Raw genomic sequence first — 21,449 nt, 5'->3', positions numbered from 1 at the left:
CCACGTGGGGCTCACGGACTTAACCCTCATTTTACAGATGAGGGAACTGAGGCACGGAGAAATGAAGTGACCTGCCTAAGGTCATACAGCAGACAAGTGCCGGAGCTGGGATTAGAACCGCTTCCCGGAACTGTGGCGAGTGTTTATGCGCCTTTCTCAGAGAGCATCTGTCTCCACTCACGAGCACTCTCCACTCACCAGAAAACTGTGGTTTCTCTCAGGCCTGGTTGGCTTCAGTGGCAAATCTAATAATAATAATGATGATGGCATTTACTAAGCACTTACCATGTGCAGAGCACTGTTCTAAATGCTGGGGAGCTTACAAGGTGATCAGGTTGTCCCATGGGGGGGCTCACAGTCTTAATCCCCATTTTACAGATGAGGGAACTGAGGCCCAGAGAAGTGAAGTGACTTACCCAAAGTCCCACAGCTGACAGTTGGCGAAGCCGGGATTTGAACCCATGACCTCTGACTCCAAATCCCATGCTCCTTCCACTGAGCCACGCTGCTTCTGTGCCTGCAATCCCTCCTTCCTTCCCTCCCTCCCTCCTACCTCACGAAGCAGCCCGGCCTAACAGCTAGAACCCAGGCCAGGGAATGAGAAGGACCAGGGTTCTTATCCCGGCTCCGCTACTTGTCCACTGTGGGACCTGGGCAAGTCGCTTCACTTCTCTGGGCCTCAGTTCCCTCACCTGTAAAATGGGGATGAAGACTGTGAGCCCCATGTGGGACGGGGACTGTGTCCAACCGGATTACCTTCTGTCCACCCCAGCGCTTAGAACAGCGCCTGGCACATAGTAAGAATTTATTTAACAAATACCACAATCATCATTATCATCATCACAACATCTCCTCCTCCTCTGTCTCTTCACGTTGGAGGCCATTGGCTCTCCTCAGGTCACTTGGAGCAACTCTGCGCCGCAACGTGAAGGCTTCGTTCCCCGGAAGCAGCTCCTCTTCCTCCTCTCCTTCCTCCTCTTCCGGTCCTCCAGTGATATTGCTGTCGGGAAGCAGCCTGGCCTAGTGGAAAGTGTGTGGGCCTGGGTGTCGGAGGACCTGAGTTCTAATTCTGACTCTACCAAGGGTCTGCTGGGCAAGTCACTTAACACTCAAGTTATGTCAACATAACTTCAAGGCCCTACTGAGAGCCTTCCCAGACTGAGCCCCCTCCTTCCTCTCCCCCTCATCCCCCTCTCCATCCCCCCATCCTTCCCTTCCCCACAGCACCTGGATATATGTATATATGTTTGTACATATTTATTACTCTATTACTCTCCGCCACGTCTGCTGTGTGACCTTGGGCAAGTCACTTAACTTCTCTGAGCCTCAGTTACCTCATCTGTAAAATGGGGTTTAAGACTGTGAGCCCCCTGTGGGACAACTTGATCACCTTGTATTCCCCCCAGTGCTTAGAACAGTGCTGTGCACATAGTAAGCGCTTAACAAATGCCATTATTATTATTATTATTTATTTATTTATTTTACTTGTACATATCTATTCTATTTATTTTATATTGTTAATATGTTTGGTTTTGTTGTCTGTCTCCCCCTTCTAGACTGTGAGCCCACTGTTGGGTAGGGACTGTCTCTATATGTTGCCAACTTGTACTTCCCAAGCGCTTAGTACAGTGCTCTGCACAAAGTAAGCGCTCAATAAATACGATTGATTGGTTGATTGAGAAGCAGCGTGGCTCAGAGGAAAGATCACGGGCTTTGGAGTCAGAAGTCATGGGTTCAAATCCCGGCTCCACCACTTGTCATCTGTGTGACTTGGGGCAAGTCATTTAACTTCTCTGTGCCTCAGTGACCTCATCTGTAAAATGGGGATTAAGACTGTGAGCCCCCCATGGGACAACCTGATCACCTTGTAACCTTCCCAGCGCTTAGAACAGTGCTTTGCACATAGTAAGCGCTTAATAAATGCCATCAATAATAATAATAATGATAACTTCTCTGTTCCTTAGTTATCCCATCTGTAAAATGGGAATTAATACTGAGCCCCATGTGGGACAGGGACTGTGTCCAACCCAATTTGCTTGTATCCATCCCAGCTCTTAGTACAGTGCCTGGCACATAGTAAGCGTTTAATAAATACCACCACCGCTATTATTATTTTAATAATAATGCTGGATCCACCACTTGTCTGCTGTGCTTCACTTCTCTGAGCCTCATCGGCACAATGGGGATTCAGTACCTGTTCATTCATTCAATCGTATTTATTAGTAATAATGGCATTTATTAAGTGCTTACTATGTGCAAAGCCCTGTTCTAGTATGTAGGGCACTGTACTAAGCGCTTAGGAAGTACAAGTCGGCAACATATAGAGACAGTCCCTTCCCAACAACCTGTTCTCCCTCCTATTTATACTGTGAGTCTTGTGTGGGACAGGGACTGTGTCCAACCTGACTATCTTGTAGGGAAGCCGTGTGGCTTAGTGTATAGAGCAAGGATTCAGGATTCGAACCCATGACCTCTGACTCCAAAGCCCGTGCTCTTTCCACTGAGCCATGCTGCTTCTCTACGCTGGTAGCTATCCAGAGGGTGTTTGGCAAGCCCCCGGGCTCCAGGAGAGGTTGGTTCAGTGAAAGAGCCCGGCTTTGGAGTCAGAGTTCATGGGTTCAGATCCCGGCTCCGTCACTTGTCAGCTATGTGACTTTGGGCAAGTCACTTCACTTGGGAAGCAGCGTGGCTCAGTGGAAAGAGCCCGGGCTTTGGAGTCAGAGGCCGTGGGTTCAAATTCTGGCTCCGTCACTTGTCAGCTGTGTGACTTTGGGCAAGTCACTTCACTTCTCTGGGCCTCAGTTCCCTCATCTGTAAAATGGGGATGAAGACTGTGAGCCCCTCGTGGGACAACCTGATTACCTTGTATCTACCCCAGCGCTTAGAACAGTGCTTTGCACATAGTAGGTGCTTAACAAATACCAACATTATTATTATTATTATTCTCTGTGCCTCAGTTACCTCATCTGTAAAATGGGGATTAAGATCGTGAGCCCCCTGTGGGACAACCTGATAACCTTGTAACCTCCCCAGTGCTTTGCACATAGTAAGCGCTTAATAAATGCCATTATTATTATTCATTCAATCGTATTTATTGAGTGCTTACTGTACACAGAGCACTGTACTAAGCGCTTGGAAACTACAGTTTGGCAACAGATAGAGACAATCCCTACCCAACAACAGGCTCACAGGCTACAGGCATCAATAGCATCAAAATAGATAAATAGAATTATAGATATATATACCCATCATGAATAAAATAAAATAATAAGTATATACAGATATACACCAGGGCTGTGGGGCAGGGAAGGGAGTAGAGCAGAGGGGAGGAGGAGCAGAGGAAAGGGAGGGCTCAGTGTGGGAAGGCTTCCTGGAGGAGGTGAGCTCTCAGTAGGGCTTTGAAAGGGGGAAGAGAGCTAGTTTGGCGGATGTGAGGAGGGAGGGCATTCCAGGCCAGAGGGAGGACGTGGACCAGGGGTCGATGGTGTGAGGCCCGCTCAGTCAGGTGTGCTGTTTGGTGGAGCGCATCCCCTTTTAGACTGGTCTCTCCCCCTTTTAGACTGTGAGCCCACTGTTGGGTAGGGACCGTCTCTATATGTTGCCAACTTGTACTTCCCAAGCGCTTAGTCCAGTGCTCTGCACACAGTAAGCGCTCAATAAATACGATTGATTGATTGATTGGTCCCGTTTAGGCAGGAGGCAGGCAGAGAGACGGCCCCAGGCCGGACCGATGCTCCGACACCACGGCCCAACCAGGCGGACCAGGCCACGTCCTCAAATGCGCACGGCGGGGGCCAGCTCGGGGGGGGACTGGCAGGGAGCGGGAAAGAACATCGCCCCCGCAAGCCCATCCAGCCGGGGGCTCCAAGACTCACTCCGCTTTGTCCTTTGAATAGCCGAGACCGAAAAGGAGCCCTCCGAGCACCTGGACCTGGCCAGCCTGGCCCCCCGGGCCAAGGGAGGAGCGGACGGCAGTTCCCCCTTCCAGCTGGCACCCCCGTCTCCAGAATCCCGGAAGAAGCCCAGAGGCATCAGGAAGCTGTTCGGGAGGTACGAGGGATGAAGAAGAGGGCATTCATTAGTATTTATTGAGCGCTGACTGTGTGCAGAGCACTGTACTAAGCACTTGGGAAGTACACGTGGGCAACATCTAGAGACGGTCCCTACCCAACAACGGGCTCACAGTCTAGAAGGGGGGAGACGGACAACAAAACAAAACATGTGGACAGGTGTCAAGTCATCAGAATAAATAGAAGTAAAGCTAGATTCATTCATTCAATCGTATTTATTGAGCGGGGGGCTCATCCCTCGGGGGGCCAGGAGGGTGGCCCCCTGGTAAGTTTTCGCCGTCGAGGCCTTAAACTCAGGCTGGGGAAGGTGAGGTGGTATTTGTTAAGCACTTACTACGCGCCAGGCACTGCAATAAGCTCAGGTTTAGCAGGTTGGACACAGTCTCTGGCCCCCATGGGGCTCACGGTGTCGATCCCCATTTTACAGATGAGGTCACTGAGTCCTTGAGAAGTGAAGTGGCTTTCCGAGGTCACACAGCAGACAGGGGGTGGAGCTGGGATTAGAACCCATGACCTTCTGAGTCCCAGGCCCAGGCTCTATTCATTAGGCCATGCTGAGGTGCCATTTTCAGTTTGGTTCCTGGCTGGTGGCAGTGGTGTTATTGTCATTGTTATTATCATTGTACTAAGCACTTGGGAGGTTACAATATAATGATGGTATTTGTTAAGTGCTTACTATGTGCAAAGCACTGTTCTAAGCACTGGGGGGATATAAGGTGATCAGGTTGTCCCACGTGGGGCTCACAATCTTCATCCCCATTTTCCAGATGAGGTAACTGAGGCCCAGAGAAGCGAAGTGACTTGCCCAAAGTCACACAGCTGACAATTGGCGGAGCTGGGATTTGAACCCATGACCTCTGACTCCAAAGCCTGGGCTTTTTCCGCTGAGCCATGCTGCTTCTCTAACAGTAAACAGTGTAACAGTAAACAGACACATTCCCTGCCCACAGTGAGCTTACCATTATTATTATTATTATTATTATTATTATTATTATTATTATTATTATTGTTATTACTATTATCATTATATCATACCTAATAATAGTGGTAATTTTCAGATACTTAATAATAACTGTGGTATTTGTTCAGCGCTCACTCTTTGCCAAGCACTGGGGTAGATACAAGATCATCTGGTCCCACTTGGGGCTCACAGTCTAAGTACTGGGGAGAACAGGGATTGAATCCCCATTTTGTAGATGAGGAAACTGAGACATAGAGAAGGGAAATGACTTACTCAAGGTCACCCAGGAGACAAGTGGCACGGGCTTGGGAGTCAGAGGTCATGGGTTCAGGTCCCGGCTCCACCAAATGTCAGCTGTGTGACTTTGGGCAAGTCACTTCACTTCTGTGGGCCTCAGTTCCCTCATCTGTAAAATGGGGATTAAGACTGTGAGCCCCCCCGTGGGACAACCTGATCACCTTGTATCCCCCCAGCGCTTAGAACCGTGCTTTGCACCTAGTAAGCGCTTAACAAATGCCATCCTTATTATTGTTATAAGTGGCAGAGCCAGGATTAGAACCCATGACCTCTGACTCGCAGGCCTGTGCTCTCTCAGCTAAGCCTCACTGCTTCCCACTGGGCCAATCTGCTTTTCGCCCAGCACTGTACTGAACACTGGAATAGATGCAAGATAATCAGGCCAGACACCGTCCCTGTCCCACATGGGGCTCACAGTAATGGCCTAGAAGATTTAGGGAATGCCAACTTGTACTTCCCAATCGCTTAGTACAGTGCTCTGCACACAGTAAGCGCTCAATAAATACGATTGATGATGATGATGATGACTCAAATGCAATGGCCCAGAATATAATTTAATATAATAATAATAATAGAATATAATAATAGAATATAACTAATATAATTAGTATGTTTGGTTTTGTTCTCTGTCTCCCCCTTTTAGACTGTGAGCCCACTGTTGGGTAGGGACTGTCTCTATATGTTGCCAATTTGTACTTCCCAAGCGCTTAGTACAGCGCTCTGCACACAGTAAGCGCTCAATAAATACGATTGATGATGACTCAAATGCAATGGCCCAGAATATAATTTTCACTCAGTCTGCTTCCCCACAAGAATGGATGGATTCTAATCCTGGCTTCTCCATTTGTCTGCTGTGTGACCTTGGGCAAGTCACTTCACATCTCTGGGCCTCAGTTCCCTCATCTGTAAAATGAGGATTAAGACCGTGAGCCCCATAGGGCTCCAACCTTATTAGCTTGTATCTACCCCAGTGCTTAGTCCAGTACCTGAAACATAGTAAACACTTAACAAATACTACATATGTATTATACAAATTATTATACAATTATTGTATCATTTGTATAAATATTATATTATTTATTATATATTTATATATTGTTTATATAATAATATATTAAATATTATACAAATAATATGTATATGCAGATATATGCATATACTAATGTATATATGGTAAATGTGTAAATAAAATATGTAAAATAAATGTATATGGTGATGATGGTATTTGTTAAGTGCTTACTGTGTGCCAAGCATCGTTCTAAGCACTGGGCATTGCTCTCTCTTTATATATATATATATATATGTATATATATGTATAAAATAAATGTATATATAATAATGATGATGATGGCATTTATTAAGCACTTACTATGTGCAAAGCACTGTTCTAAGCACTGGGGAGGTTACAGGGTGATCAGGTTGTCCCACGGGGGGCTTACAGTCTTCATCCCCATTTTACAGATGAGGTAACTGATATATTTACACAGATTAGTGACATGGGGGAAAAGAGAGGGAGCTCCAGAATTATCGGTTGTCATCCATCCTGGTATTTGTTGAGCACTTCCTGAGTGCCAAGCACGCTCTAGACCGGAAGCTCATTACCGGCAGGAAACGCGGCTGCTAATTCTGCTGGATTCTACTCCGCACATAGTAAGCGCTCAATAAATACGATTGATTGATGGATCGGTTGAGAGAAAAAAATAAAATCCACGTTCCCTGCCCTCTAGGAGCTCTCCGTCAAACGTAGACTGTTTTCTTTGTCTTCCCGCCGGCCGGAAGGCCCACCTGGCTTTGTGTTTTTCCTTTTTCCAGACTTAGGAGGAGTCAGTCCACCACCTTCAACCCAGAGGACATGTCCGAACCCGAATTCAAGAGAGGAGGGACGCGGGCCACAGCGGGGCCCCGGCTGGGCTGGTCTCGAGACCTCGGACAGTCCAACAAGTGAGACCATCCGGGAATAGCCCCGTGGGTGGGGGACACGCGAAAACTCACCCGTCTGGCCATCCCATCGGTCAATCAATCAATCAATCAATTGTATTTATTGAGCACTTACTGTGTGCAGAGCACTGTACTAAGCACTTGGGAAGTACAAGTTGGCAACATATAGAGACAGTCCCTACCCAACAGTGGGCTCACAGTCTAGAAAGTCCATTAGTCGGTGACATTGATGGCGCGCCTACAGTTGGTAGAGCACTGTACTATGCGCTTAGAACAGTCAGTCATACTTATAGAGCACTTACCAGGTGCTAAACACTGGACTAAGCTCTTGAGAGAGTCCAGTATAACAATACAACAGACACATTCCCTGCCCACAACGAGCTGACAGTCTAGAAAGGGAGAAGAGCACATCATAAGCAAGATACATGTTCCCCTCCCTCTGGCAGCTTATCATTCTTTCATTCATTCAATCATATTTATTGAGCACTTACTGTGTTCAGAGCACTGTACTAAGCGCTTGGGAAGTACAAGTTGGCAACATATAGAGACGGTCCCTACCCAACAACGGGCTCACAGTCTAGAAGGGAGAGACACACAGTAAAACAAAACATGTGGACAGGTATCAAGTCATCAGAACAAATAGAATTAAAGCTAGAGGCACATCATTAACAAAATAAATAGAGTAGTAAATATGTACAAGTAAAATAGAGTAATAGATCTGTACAAACATATATACAGGTGCTTTGGGGAGGGGAAGGAGGTAGGGCAGGGGGATGGGGAGGAGGAGAGGAAAAGGGGCTCAGTCTGGCAATCAATCGATGATATTTATTGTGTGCTTACTATGTGCAGAGCACTGTACTAAGCGCTTGGGAGAGTCCTATATAACAGAATTAACAGGCACAAAGTTAAATTACAGATTATAGGGGTGCTTAAGTAATGGGGTACATAAGATAGGGCTATCTGTGGAAGGTGGAAGGTATTTAAGTGCTTTGGTGGTGCTGGAATGGCAGATTTTAGTGGGGGGGTTTCTTAATGGTATTTGTTAAGTGCTTACTGTCTGCCGGATACTGTACTGCCACTAGGGTAATAAGTGCCATAATTATTATTATTATTATTGTTATTATTATTGCTTGTTAAGTGTTTACTATGTGCCAAGCACCGTGCTAAGCACTAGGGTAGATACAAGTTAATCATGGGTTCAAATCCCAGCTCCGCCAATTGTCAGCTGTGTGACTTTGGGCAAGTCACTTAATTTCCCTGGGCCTCAATTCCCTCATCTGTAAAATGGGGATTAAGACTGTGAGCCCCCTGTGGGACAACCTGATCACCTTGTTACCTCCCCAGCACTTAGAACAGTGCTCTGCACATAGTAAGCGCTTAATAAATGCCATTATTATTATTATTATTATCAGGTTGGACACAGTCCCTGTCCCCCATGGGGCCCACAGTCTTAAACCCCATTTTACAGATGAGGGAACTGAGGCCCGGAGAAGTGAAGTGACCTGCGCAAGATGCATTCATTCAGTCGTATTTATTGAGCACTTACTGTGTGCAGAGCACTGTCCTAAGCGCTTGGGAAGTACAAATCGGCAACATATAGAGACGGTCCCTCCCCAACAATGGGCTCACAGTCTTGAAGGGGGAGACAGACAACAAAACAAAACATGTAGACGGGTGTCAAAACTGTCAGAATAAATAGAATTATAGCTATAATAAATAGAATTATAGCTGACTCCCGGGCCTGGGCTCTTTTCATTGGGCCACACTGCTTCTTCAGCTGTGGGGATAAGAAACTGGACTGTTTAGAAATTAAGCCGGGATGGTCTCCTGGAGAGGTGATTTCAGAAGGCGGAGAAAGCCAGTGAAAGAAATGGAGAAGGATTGACCAGAGAGGCGGGAGGAGAGCCTAACTGTCAGGAAAGCCAAGGTTAAGTAGTGTTTCTGAGAGAAAGGTGTAGACCCCCCCGGTGTCGAAGCAGGGTGGTCCAGTGGATAGAGCCCAGGACTGGGAGTCAGAAGGACCTGGGTTCTAATTCCAGCTCCTTCCCTTGTCAGCTGGGTGACCTTAAGCAAGTCACTTCACTTCTCTGGGCCTCAGTTGCCTCATCTGAAAAATGGAGATTAAGACTGCGAGCTCCATGTGGGACAGGGACTGTGTCCAACCTGATTAACTTGTATTTACCCCAGTGCTTAGAACAGTGCTCGGCACATAGCAAGGGCTTAGCTAATGCCATTTTAAGAAAAAAAAAGACAAAGGCAGCAGCCGAGAGGTTGAAGAGAATCAAGACATGGTCTGTTAGGTTTGGGAGGGTGGAGGTCATTGGTGACGTAGGAGAGCTCAGTTTTAGAGGAGCGGAGGGGACAGAATCACTTTTTTAGGGGTTCAAGAGGGAGTTTGGAAGCCTTCCGAAGGCAAGAGCACCTGGTGGATTTGGGGGTTGTTTCTCGAATGTCCTTGCCCCCTCCGCCAGTGACCTGGACATGCCGTTTGCCAAGTGGACCAAGGAGCAGGTGTGTAGCTGGCTCCTGGATCAGGGCCTGGGCTCCTACATGAACTCGGGCAGGCACTGGATCGTATCTGGACAGACCCTTCTGCAGGCTTCTCAGCAGGATCTGGAAAAGGTGAGTACTGGCCTCCTAACTCTACTCTTTCCTCCCCACTCCCCTGCAACCTTTCCTCACTCTCCCCTTTGCTCCCTTTCAGCCTTCTTCACTCTCCCCTTCCTCCCCCGGCTTTCAGTGTTCCTCACTCTCCCTTTCTTCCCCCCTCTTCAACCTTCCTCACTCTCCCTTCCTCCCTTCTTCTCCTCCTCTTCTCTCCCCTTCCCTGCCCCTCGACCCGACTTCAGACCACTCTGCCAGAAAGGTAGGGGAAAAGGAGAATTTCCCCAAAAAGAGGAACCGCTAACCATGCCTCTTGTGAGAATTCTTCGACTCTCCTGACCTCCTACTCTCGAGTCCAGGTCTCAGTCGGAGATCGGTCTGACGCACCCAGGCCTGACTGGACCGGTCCTTCCCAGTGGCTGGGTCCCCCGGGTCCCGCCAGTCAGTGAAATTCCCCCGTTCCGCCCGAGGGAAGACCCGGCTTGGGTTTGGCGCCTGAGGCTTTGGCTTCTTGTGGCGGGCGATGGGCTTGTGGAGCCGTGCCCGGGACGGGGCCCTGCACGGTGTCTCTTTGCGCTTCCTCTCAGGAACTCGGCATCAAGCACGCGCTTCATCGCAAGAAACTCCAGCTCGCCCTGCAAGCCCTGGGCTCTGAAGAGGAAAACAATCATGGGAAGCTCGACTTCAACTGGGTTACCCGTAAGAACTTTCACTCCCCCGGAGCTTCCTTTTCCCATTCTAAGCAAACAGAAACTCATTCTTTAAACCCGAGCTGGCGGGTCCCTGGCTGGGAAAGGCTGGGCTTTCTGGGGCCTAATTATAACACGAACAATAATCATTATTGTTGTATTTGTTATGTGCTTAGCGTGCCACGAACTATACTAAGAACTGGAGTAGATAAAACTTAATCAGGTTGGAGACAGTCCCCTTTTTTTTCTAAGATATTTCATCATCATCGTCATCAATCGTATTTATTGAGTGCTTACTGTGTGCAGAGCACTGTACTAAGCGCTTGGAAAGTACAAGTTGGCAACATATAGAGACAGTCCCTACCCAACAGTGGGCTCACAGTCTAAAAGGGGGAGACAGAGAACAAAACCAAACACACTAACAAAATAAAATAAATAGAATAGATATGTACAAGTAAAATAAATAAATAAATAAATAGAGTAATAAATATGTACAAACATATATACATATATACAGGTGCTGTGGGGAAGGGAAAGAGGTAAGATGGGGGGATGGAGAGGGGGACGAGGGGGAAAGTTTGGTAAGTGCTTTACTATGTGCCAGGCACTGTACTCAGAGCTGGGGTGGACACAAGCTAATTAGATTGGATACAGTCCCTGTCCCACATGGGGCTCACGGTCATTCATTCATTCATTCATTCAATCGTATTTTTTGAGCACTTACTGTGTGCAGAGCACTGTACTAAGCGCTTGAGAAGTACAAGTTGGCAACATATAAAGACGGTCCCTACCCAACAAAGGGCTCACAGTCTAGAAGGGGGAGACAGACAACAAAACAAAACATGTAGACAGGTGTCAAAGTCGTCAGAACAAATAGAATTACAGCTTAATCAGTCTTAACATTTAACAGAAGAGGTAACTGAAGCACAGAGATGTTAAGTGACCTGCCCAAGGTCACACAGCAGACAAGTGGCAGAGCTGGGATTAGAACCCAGGTCCTTCCAACTCCCAGGCCTGTGCTCTATCCATTAGGCCAGACTATTTCTGTCCCATATGGGGCTCACAGCTCCAAGAGGGAGGGAGAAGTCATGAATCCCCATTTTACGGATGATGAAACTGAGGCCCAGGGAAACAAAGTGACTTGCCCAGCATCCAAGGTCATAGTGGCAGAGCCGGGATTAATAATAATAATAATAATAATGATGGCATTTATGAAGCGCTTACTATGTGCAAAGCACTGTTCTAAGCGCTGGGGAGGCTACGGGGTGATCAGGTTGTCCCACAGGGGCTCACAGTCTTAATCCCCATTTTACAGATGAGGGAACTGAGGCACAGAGCAGCGTGGCTCAGTGGGAAGAGCACAGGCTTGAGAGTCAGGGGTCATGGGTTTGAATCCCAGCTCTGCCACTTGTCAGCTGGGTGACCTTGGGCAAGCCACTTAACTTCTCTGTGCCTCAGTTCCCTCATCTGTAAAGTGGGGATTAAAACTGTGAGCCCCCCATGGGGCAACCTGTTCTCCTTGTAACCTCCCCAGTGCTTAGAACAGTGCTTTGCACATAGTAAGGGCTTAATAAATGCCATCATTATTATTATTATTATTAAGTGACTTGCCCAAAGTCACACAGCTGACAGTTGGCGGAGCTAGGATTTGAACCCATGACCTCTGACTCCAAAGCCCGGGCTCTTTCCACCGAGCCACGATCCATGCTGCTGGATTAGAACCCGGGCCCTCCGACTCCGGGGCCTGTGCATCCTGACGGGGGTTTTTTTTGGCGTGTGTGTATGTTTAGGGTGGCTGGATGACATCGGACTCCCTCAGTACAAGACGCAGTTTGATGAAGCCAGGGTGGATGGGCGGGTACTCCATTACCTGACCCTGGTAAGTACCCGGCGTTCGCCGCTTCCGTTTGCTTGACATCTGTCCGTCAGTCATCTGTACTAAGCGCTTGGGAGTACAATATAACAGACACATTCCCTGCCCACAACTCTAAGCTCAGTGTGGGCAGGGAATCAATCAATCAATCAATCAGTCGTATTTATTGAGCGCTTACTGTGTGCAGAGCACTGTACTAAGCGCTTGGGAAGTCCAAGTTGGCAACATATAGAGTGGGCTCACAGTCTAGAAGGGGGAGACAGAGAACAAAACATATTAACAGAATAAAATAAATAGAATAAATATGTACAAGTAAAATAAATAAAATAAATAGAGTAATAATACTCTATTGCTATTACTATTAATACTCTATTACTATTAGAAGGGAATGTGTCTATGCTTTGACATGGTGTCAATCAGTAGAATTTACTGCTTACTTGCTCAATCAATGTGATGGACTGGTTTTTGGAAACACTGGAGATAATATTTCCTCCTCATGCTCTTGGTACTGCCTGAGTTTGCATTCAAATCAATCAGTCAATCCTTTGATGGTATTTATTATATTATTATTGAATATTAATTATTATTAATGATAATAATAATAATAATGGGATTTGTTAAGTGTTTACTATGTGCCAAGCACTGTTCTAAGCCCCGGGTAGATACAAAGTAATTCTGACTGACTTACTCGCTCAATCAATCTGATGGACTGGTTTTTGGAAGCACAGGAGATAATATTTCCGCCTCATGCTCTTGGTACTGCCTGAGTTTGCATTCAAGTCAATCAATCAATTCTTTGATGGTATTTATTGGTATATATGTTGCCAGCTTGTACTTCCCAAGTGCTTAGTACAGTGCTGTGTACACAGTAAGCGCTCAATAAATACAACTGATTGATTATTATTATTATTTAATAATTATTATTAATGATAATAATAATGGAATTTGCTAAGTGTTTACTGTGTGCCAAGCGCTGTTCTAAGCCCTGGGTAGATACAAAGTAATTCTTACTTGCTCAATTAATCTGATGGACTGGTTTTTGGGAACACTGGAGATAATATTTCCTCCTCATGCTCTTGGTACTGCCTGAGTTTGCATTCAAATTAATCAATCAATCCTTTGATGGTATTTACTATTATTATTTAATATTAATTATTATTAATAATAATAATAATAGTGGGATTTGTTAATTGTTTACTATGTGCCAAGCACTGTTCTAAGCCCTGAGCAGATACAAAGTAATTCTTACTTAATCTTATGGACTGGTTTTTGGAAACACTGGAGATAATATTTCCTCCTCATGCTCTTGGTAATTCCTGAGTTTGCATTCAAATCATCAATCAATCCTTTGATGGTATTTCTTATTATTATTTAATTAATATTAATTATTATTGATGATAATAATAATAATGGGATTTGTTAAGTGTTTACTATGTGCCAAGCACTGTTCTAAGCCCTGGGTAGATACAAAGTAATTGGATCGACACAATCCCTGTCCCACATGGGGCTCACAGTCTTCACCCCCATTTTACAGATGAGGTAACTGAGGCACAGAGAAGTTAAGTGGCTTGCCCAAGGTCACATAGCAGAGAAGCAGCGTGGCTTAGTGGAAAGAGCCCGGGCTTGGGAGTCAGAGGATGTGGGTTCTAATCCCGGCTCTGCCACTTGTCTGCTGTGTGACCTTGGGCAAGTCACTTTACTTCTCTGAGCCTCAGTTACCTCGTCTGTAAAATGGGGATTAAGACTGTGAGCCCCACGTGGGACAACCTGATTACCTTGTATCTACCCCAGTGCTTAGAACAGTGCTTGGCACATAGTAAGTGCTTAACGACTACCATAATCATTATTATTATTATTAAGTGGCAGAGCTGGGATTAGAACCTTCATCCTCTGACCCCCAAGTCCATGCTCTTTCCAATAAGCCACACTGCTTCTCTAAAGCTGGTATTTGTTAAACGCTTACTACATGCCAGGCACTGTACTTAGCAGTGGGGTAGATACAAGATAATGAGGTTGGACTCCGTCCCTGTCCCACGTAGGGCTCACGGTCTCGATCCCCATTTTCCAGATGAGGTAACTGAGGCCCAGAGAAGTGAAGTGACTGACCCAATGTCACACCGCAGACAAGTGGCGGAGCTGGGATTGGAACCCATGACCTTCTGACTCCCATCCTGTGCTCTATACACTAGGCTAGAGAAGCAGCGTGGCTCAGTGGAAAGAGCCCGAGCCCGGGAGTCGGAGGGCGTGGGTTCTAATCCCGGCTCCGCCACTTCTCAGCTGTGTGACTTTGGGCAAGTCACTTCACCTCTCTGTGCCTCATCTGGAAAATGGGGGTTAAGACTGTGAGTCCCATGTGGGACAACCTGATTACCTCGTATCGCCCCCAGAGCTTAGAACAGTGGTTGGCACATAGTAAGCGCTTAACGAATACCAAAATTATTATTATTATTAGGCTGTGCTGCCTACTGAGCACTTACAGTGTGCAGAGCACTGTACTAAGCGCTTGGGAGGGTACAGTGTAACAGAGTCGGTAGACATGCTCCCCAGAGAGGGCTTGTGGGTGGCTTTTCATTCATTCATTCATTCATTCATTCAATCGTATTTATTGAGCGCTTACTGTGTGCAGAGCACTGTACTAAGCACTTGGGAAGTACAAGTTGGCAACCTATAGAGATGGTCCCTACCCAACAATGGGCTCACAGTCTAGAATGTAATAATGTATTTATTACAGAATATATATATTACAGAATATTATATATAGAATATAATAATAGACTGTGAGCCCACTGTTGGGTAGGGACCGGCTTTCCGGGAAGGCTCCCATCCCTGTCTCCGCCCCGGCCTCCGGGAGATGGGGGAGTCCAGCCCGCGTGACCTCTGTGCCCCCCGTCTCCTCTCCCCGTGTCTGTCCGCCTGCAGGATGACCTGCTGTCCTTGAAAGTGGTTAGCGTGCTGCACCACCTGAGCATCAAGAGAGCCATCCAGGTCCTCCGGATAAACAACTTCGAACCAAACTGCCTTCGCCGGAGACCTTCGGATGAGGTAATAAGAATGAGGGGACTTGATAATCCCCTCTGCGCATCAGGCAGAAACTCCTCACCCTGGGCTTCAAGGCTGTCCATCCCCTCGCCCCCTCCTACCTCACCTCCCTTCTCTCCTTCTACTGCCCAGCCCGCACCCTCCGCTCCTCCACCACTAATCTCCTCACTGTACCTCGCTCTCGCCTGTCCCGCCATCGACCCCCGGCCCACGTCATCCCCCGGGCCTGGAATGCCCTCCCTCTGCCCATCCGCCAAGCTAGCTCTCTTCCTCCCTTCAAGGCCCTACTGAGAGCTCACCTCCTCCAGGAGGCCTTCCCAGACTGAGCCCCTTCCTTCCTCTCCCCCTTGTCCCCCTCTCCATGCCCCCATCTTACCTCCTTCCCTTCCCCACAGCACCTGTATATATGTATATATGTTTGTACATATTTATTACTCTATTTATTTATTTATTTATTTTACTTGTACATATCTATTCTATTTATTTTATTTTGTTAGTATGTTTGGTTTTGTTCTCTGTCTCCCCCTTTTAGACTGTGAGCCCACTGTTGGGTAGGGACTGTCTCTATATGTTGCCAATTTGTACTTCCCAAGCGCTTAGTACAGTGCTCTGCACATAGTATGCGCTCAATAAATACGATTGATGATGATGATGATGATGATGATGATGATAAGCACCTACTATGTGCTTACTATGTTCTGCGTGGCTCAGTGGAAAGCGCCCGGGCTTTGGAGTCATTCTCTGTCTCCCCCTTTTAGACTGTGAGCCCACTATTGGGTAGGGACTGTCTCTATATGTTGCCAACTTGTACTTCCCAAGCGCTTAGTACAGTGCTCTGCACACAGTAAGCGCTCAGTAAATAAGATTGATGATCATGATGATGATGATGATGGAGTCAGAAGTCATGAGTTCAAATCCCAGCTCTGCCAGTTGTCAGCTGTGTGAATTTGGGCAAGTCACTTCACTTCTCTGTGCCTCAGTTCCCTCATCTGTAAAATGGGGATTAAGACTGTGAGCCCCACGTGGGACAATCTGATCACCTTGTATCCCCCCAGCACTTAGAACAGTGCTTTGCACATAGTAAGCACTTAACAAATACCAAAATTATTATTATTACTGGTTCTTAATATGTTCTTACTATGCTCGAGAAGCACCATGGCATAGTGGGTAGAGCCCCAGCCTGGGAATCAGAAGGTCATGGGTTCTAATCCCGGCTGCGCCATTTGTCTGCTGTGTGACCTTGGGCAAGTCACTTCACTTCTCTGGGCCTTGGTTCCCTCATCTGGAAAATGGGGATTGAGGCTGTGAGCCCCATGTGGGACAAGGGACTGTGTCCAACCCAATTTGTTTGTATCCACCCCAGAGCTCAGTACAGTGCCTGGAACATAATAAGCACTTAACAAATACCATAATAATAATGTTCTAAGTGCTGGGGTAGATTCATTCATTCATTCAGTCGTATTTATTGAGCGCTTACTGTGTGCAGAGCACTGTACTGAGCACTCAGAAAGTACAATTCAGAAACATATAGAGATAGTCGTTACCCAACAACGGGCTCACACTCTAGAAGGGGGTGACCTTGGGCAAGTCACGTCACTTCTCTGGGCTTCAGTTCTCTCCTCTGTAAAATGGGGACTAAGACTGTGAGTTCTACGTGGGACGGGGACTGGGTCCAACCTGATTAGGTTGTCTCTGCCCCGGTGCTTAGGACAGTGCTTGACATGCAATAATAACAATGTTGGTATTTGGTAAGTGCTTACTAATACAAGTTAATCAGATTGGACATAGTCCCTGTCCCACATTTTACATTTAATCCCCATTTTACTGATGAGGCAACTGAGGCCCAGAGAAATAAAGCGACTTGCCCAAGGTCACACAGCAGGTGAGTGACGGAGCCAAGATTAGACCCCCAGGTCGCCCTGTCTCCCAGACACTTGCTCCATCCACTACGCCACAATGAAATAACAATAATGATAGCAGTCATGGTATTTGTTAAGCGCTTACTATGTGCTGAGCACTTTACTAAGCGCTGGGGTAGATACAAGATAAATGGGTCCCACGTGGGGCTCACGGTCTATGTAGAATGGGGATTAAATGCCCATTTTGCAGATGAGTGGATTGAGGCACAGAGACTTTCCCAAGGTCACTGAGCAGGTATAGGGTGGAGTGGGGATTAGAACCCAGGTCCTTCTGACGCCCAGGCTCTAACCACTAGGCCATGCTGCTTCCTACTCCCTCTGCGGTCTATGTTGCCTAGGCACTTGGGTCTGTTCTCCCTTAGCAATTTGAAACTCACCCCGCCCCAAACCCCACTGCACTTGTCCTCATCGATGGGCGCATACTATGTGCAGAACACTGTGCTAAGGCACTTGGGAGAGGAAAAGCCAACAGAGTGGGCAGATACGTTCCCTGCCCACAATGAGCTTCCAGTCTAGATTCTAGACTGTAAGCCCACTGTTGGGTAGGGAACTGTCTCTATTTGTTGCCAACTTGTACTTCCCAAGCGCTTAGTACAGTGCTCTGCACACAGTAAGCGCTCAATAAATATGATTGATGATGATGATGATGATGACCGTCTCTATATGTTGCCAACTTGTACTTCCCAAGCGCTTAGTACAGTGCTCTGCACACAGTAAGCGCTCAATAAATACGATTGAATGAATGAATGAATGTCCGGATCCTCATACTCTGCTGCTTTCCATCACCGTTGCGTGGCTCAGCGGAAAGAACACGGGCTTGGGAGTCAGAGGTTGTGGGTTCTAATCCTGGCTCTCCCGCTTGTCGGCTGTGTGACTTTGGGCAAGTCACTTCGCTTCTCTGGGCCTCAGTTACTTCACCTGGAAAATGGGGATTAAGACTGTGAGCCCCACGTGGGACAATCTGATTACCCCCCAGCGCTTAGAACAGTGCTTTGTGCACAGTAAGCACTTAACAAATACCAAAATTATTACTATCATTATAGCACTTAATAAATACCAAAATTATTATTACTATCATTATAGCACTTAACAAATACCAAAATTATTATTATTATCATTATTACTGGTTCTTACTATGTTCTTACTATGCTTGAGAAGCACCATGGCATAGTGGATAGAGCCGCGGCCTGGGAATCAGAAGGTCATGGGTTCTAATCCCGGCTGATTATGTTGTGTCTACTAGAGAAGCAGCGTGGCTCAGTGGAAAGAGCCCGGGCTTGGGAGTCGGAGGTCATGGGTTCGAATTCAGGCTCTGCCACTTGTCAGCTGCGTGACCTTGGGCAAGCCACTTCACTTCTCTGGGCCTCAGTTACCTCATCTGTATAATGGGGACTGTGAGCCCCACATGGGACAACCTGATCACCTTGTATTCCCCCCAGCGCTTAGAACAGTGCTTTGCACATAGTGAGCGCTTAGCAAATGCCATCATTATTATTATTACCCCAGCACTTAGAACAGAGCTTGGCATAGTAAGCGCTTAACAAATACCATAATTATTATTATTATTATTGATGTTGTTTATTTGTATTATTCTTGGAATTTGAGATTTATTTGAATCTCTCTATCCCCCACTGATTGTAAGCTGCTTTAGGGCAGGGAGCTGGTTGACCCATTCTGTTGCATTGTACAGACCCAAGCGCTTAGCACAGTGCTGTGCACACAGTAAGCGCTCAGTAAATACCATTGATGGATGGTTCGATGGGGAATGGGCTGCCCAACAGGGGATTCTTAAGAAGGGGATCAGTCAATCCGTGGTATTTATTCATTCAATAATTCAGTAATTCAATAGTCATTCATTCAATAATGATCAATCAATCAATCAATCGTATTTATTGAGCGCTTACTGTGTGCAGAGCACTGTACCAAGCGCTTGGGGAGTACAAGTTGGCAACATATACAGTCCCTACCCAACAGTGGGCTCAAAGTCTAAAAGGGGGAGACAGAGAACAAAACCAAACATACTAACAAAATAAAATAAATAGAATAGATATGTACAAGTAAAATAAATAAATAAATAAATAGAGTAATAAATATGTACAAACATATATACATATATACAGGTGAAGGAAGGAGGTAGGGCGGGGGGGATGGCAGAGGAGAGGAAAAAGGGGGCTCAGTCTGGGAAGGCCTCCTGGAGGAGGTGAGCTCTCAGTAGGGCTTTGAAGGGAGGAAGAGAGCAGCTTGGTGGATTTGTGGAGGGAGGGAATTCCAGGCCAGGGGAAGGACGTGGGCCGGGGGTCGACGGCGGGACAGGTGAGAACGAGGCCCAGTGAGGAGGTTAGTGGTGGCAGAGGAGCGGAGGGTTTGGGCTGGGCTGGAGAAGGAGAGAAGGGAGGTGAGGTAGGAGGGGGTGGGGTGAAGCCGAGAGTGAGGAGATTTTGCTTGATTCATTCATTCAATCATATTTATTCATTCATTCAATCGTATTTATTGAGCGCTTACTGTGCGCAGAGCACTGTACTAAGCACTTGGGAAGTCCAAGTTGGCAACATATAGAGACGGTCCCTACCCAACAGTGGGCTCACAGTCTAGAAGTGGGGTTGCTGACGGGGAGGGGTTTTTTGATGTTGGAAACCTGCCACTGAAGACAGTGTGCTGGTTGTGTCGGCAGAATAACATCACGCCCTCTGAGGTCTCCCAGTGGACGAACCATCGAGTGATGGAGTGGCTCCGGTCCGTCGACTTGGCCGAATACGCCCCCAACTTACGAGGCAGCGGGGTACACGGAGGACTCATGGTAAGATGGCTTCCCCGCTTAGCACAGTACAAAACACTGAGCCCCTTTTCCTCTGCTCCTCCTCCCCTCACCCCCATTCCCTTCTTCTACCCTACCCCCTTCCCCTCCCCACAGCACTTGTGTGTATTTGTACATATTTATTACTCTATTTTATTCATGATCAATCAATCAATCAATCGTACTTATTGAGCGCTTACTGTATGCAGAGCACTGTACTAAGCGCTTGGGAAGTACGAGTTGGCAACAATGATGTGTATATAGCTATAATTCTATTTATCTAGGTTGTTGGTATGGACACCTGTCTACTTGTTTTGTTGTCTGTCTTCCCCTTCTAGACTGTGAGCCCATTGTTGGGTAGGAACTGTCTCTATCTGTTGCCGAATTGTACTTTCCAAGCGCTTAGTACAGTGCTCTGCGCACAGTAAGCGCTCAATAAATACAATTGAATGAATGAATGAACGAACGAGCCAGCTGACCAGAATAATAATGATGGCATTTGTTAAGCGCTTACTATGTGCAAAGCACTGTTCTAAGCGCTCATCCGCCTTGGTTTTCAAAATGGGGATTAAGGCTGTGAGCCCCATGTGGGACAGGGACTTTGTCCAACCAGCTTAGCTTATATCTTCCCCACTGTGTAGAAATAATAATAATAATGATGATGGCATTTATTAAGCACTTACTGTGTGCAAGGCACTGTTCTAAGTGCTGGGGAGGTTACAAGGTGATCAGGTTGTCCCACGGGGGGCTCGCAATCTTAATCCCCATTTTACAGACGAGGTAACTGACGCCCAGAGAAGTTATGTGACTTGCGCAAAGTCACACAGCTGACAGTTGGCAGAGCTGGGATTTGAACCCATGACCTCTGACTCCCAAGCCCGGGCTCTTTCCACTGAGCCACGCTGCTTCTCTAGTAGAGTGTGTAGCACAGAGTAAGTGCTTAACATTATCTTAAAAAAAAAATGGGCTAATTCCTCAAGCCCCCAGAGACCCTCAGACACAATCGCCATTCACCATTATGCTAAATTAGAAGCAGTGTGGCCTAGTGGCTAGAGCCTGGGCCTGAGAGTCAGAAGGTCATGGGTTCTAGTCCCGGCCCCACCGCTTGTCTGCTGTGTGAGTTTGGGCAAGTCACTTCACTTCTCCGTGCCTCAGTTACCTCGTGTAAAATGGGAATGAAGACTGTGAGCTCCATGTGGGACAGCCCACTGTTGGGTAGGGACCGTCTCTATATGTTGCCAACTTGTACTTCCCAAGTGCTTAGT

The 21,449-nt window shown here is 46.9% G+C and overlaps 1 protein-coding gene across 4 annotated transcripts in view; it reads left to right on the top strand.

Moving 5' to 3' along the window:
* Positions 1 to 21,449, top strand: part of PPFIBP1 (PPFIA binding protein 1) — a 139,930-nt gene that overhangs the window by 106,974 nt on the left and 11,507 nt on the right. For all 4 annotated transcript variants that reach the window (XM_038769367.1, XM_038769366.1, XM_038769359.1 and 1 more), the window contains 7 exons: positions 3,897 to 4,050; positions 7,141 to 7,269; positions 9,738 to 9,888; positions 10,458 to 10,569; positions 12,350 to 12,438; positions 15,352 to 15,474; positions 20,062 to 20,187. In XM_038769367.1, coding sequence (XP_038625295.1) covers positions 3,897 to 4,050; positions 7,141 to 7,269; positions 9,738 to 9,888; positions 10,458 to 10,569; positions 12,350 to 12,438; positions 15,352 to 15,474; positions 20,062 to 20,187 — 884 coding nt within the window. The remainder of the gene's footprint in view (positions 1 to 3,896; positions 4,051 to 7,140; positions 7,270 to 9,737; positions 9,889 to 10,457; positions 10,570 to 12,349; positions 12,439 to 15,351; positions 15,475 to 20,061; positions 20,188 to 21,449) is intronic.

The sequence above is a fragment of the Tachyglossus aculeatus genome, chromosome 2, assembly GCF_015852505.1.
Source record: "Tachyglossus aculeatus isolate mTacAcu1 chromosome 2, mTacAcu1.pri, whole genome shotgun sequence".
NCBI lineage: Eukaryota > Metazoa > Chordata > Mammalia > Monotremata > Tachyglossidae > Tachyglossus > Tachyglossus aculeatus.
Note: the sequence above shows the minus strand (reverse complement) of the source record. Positions and strands in the feature narration are given on the sequence as shown.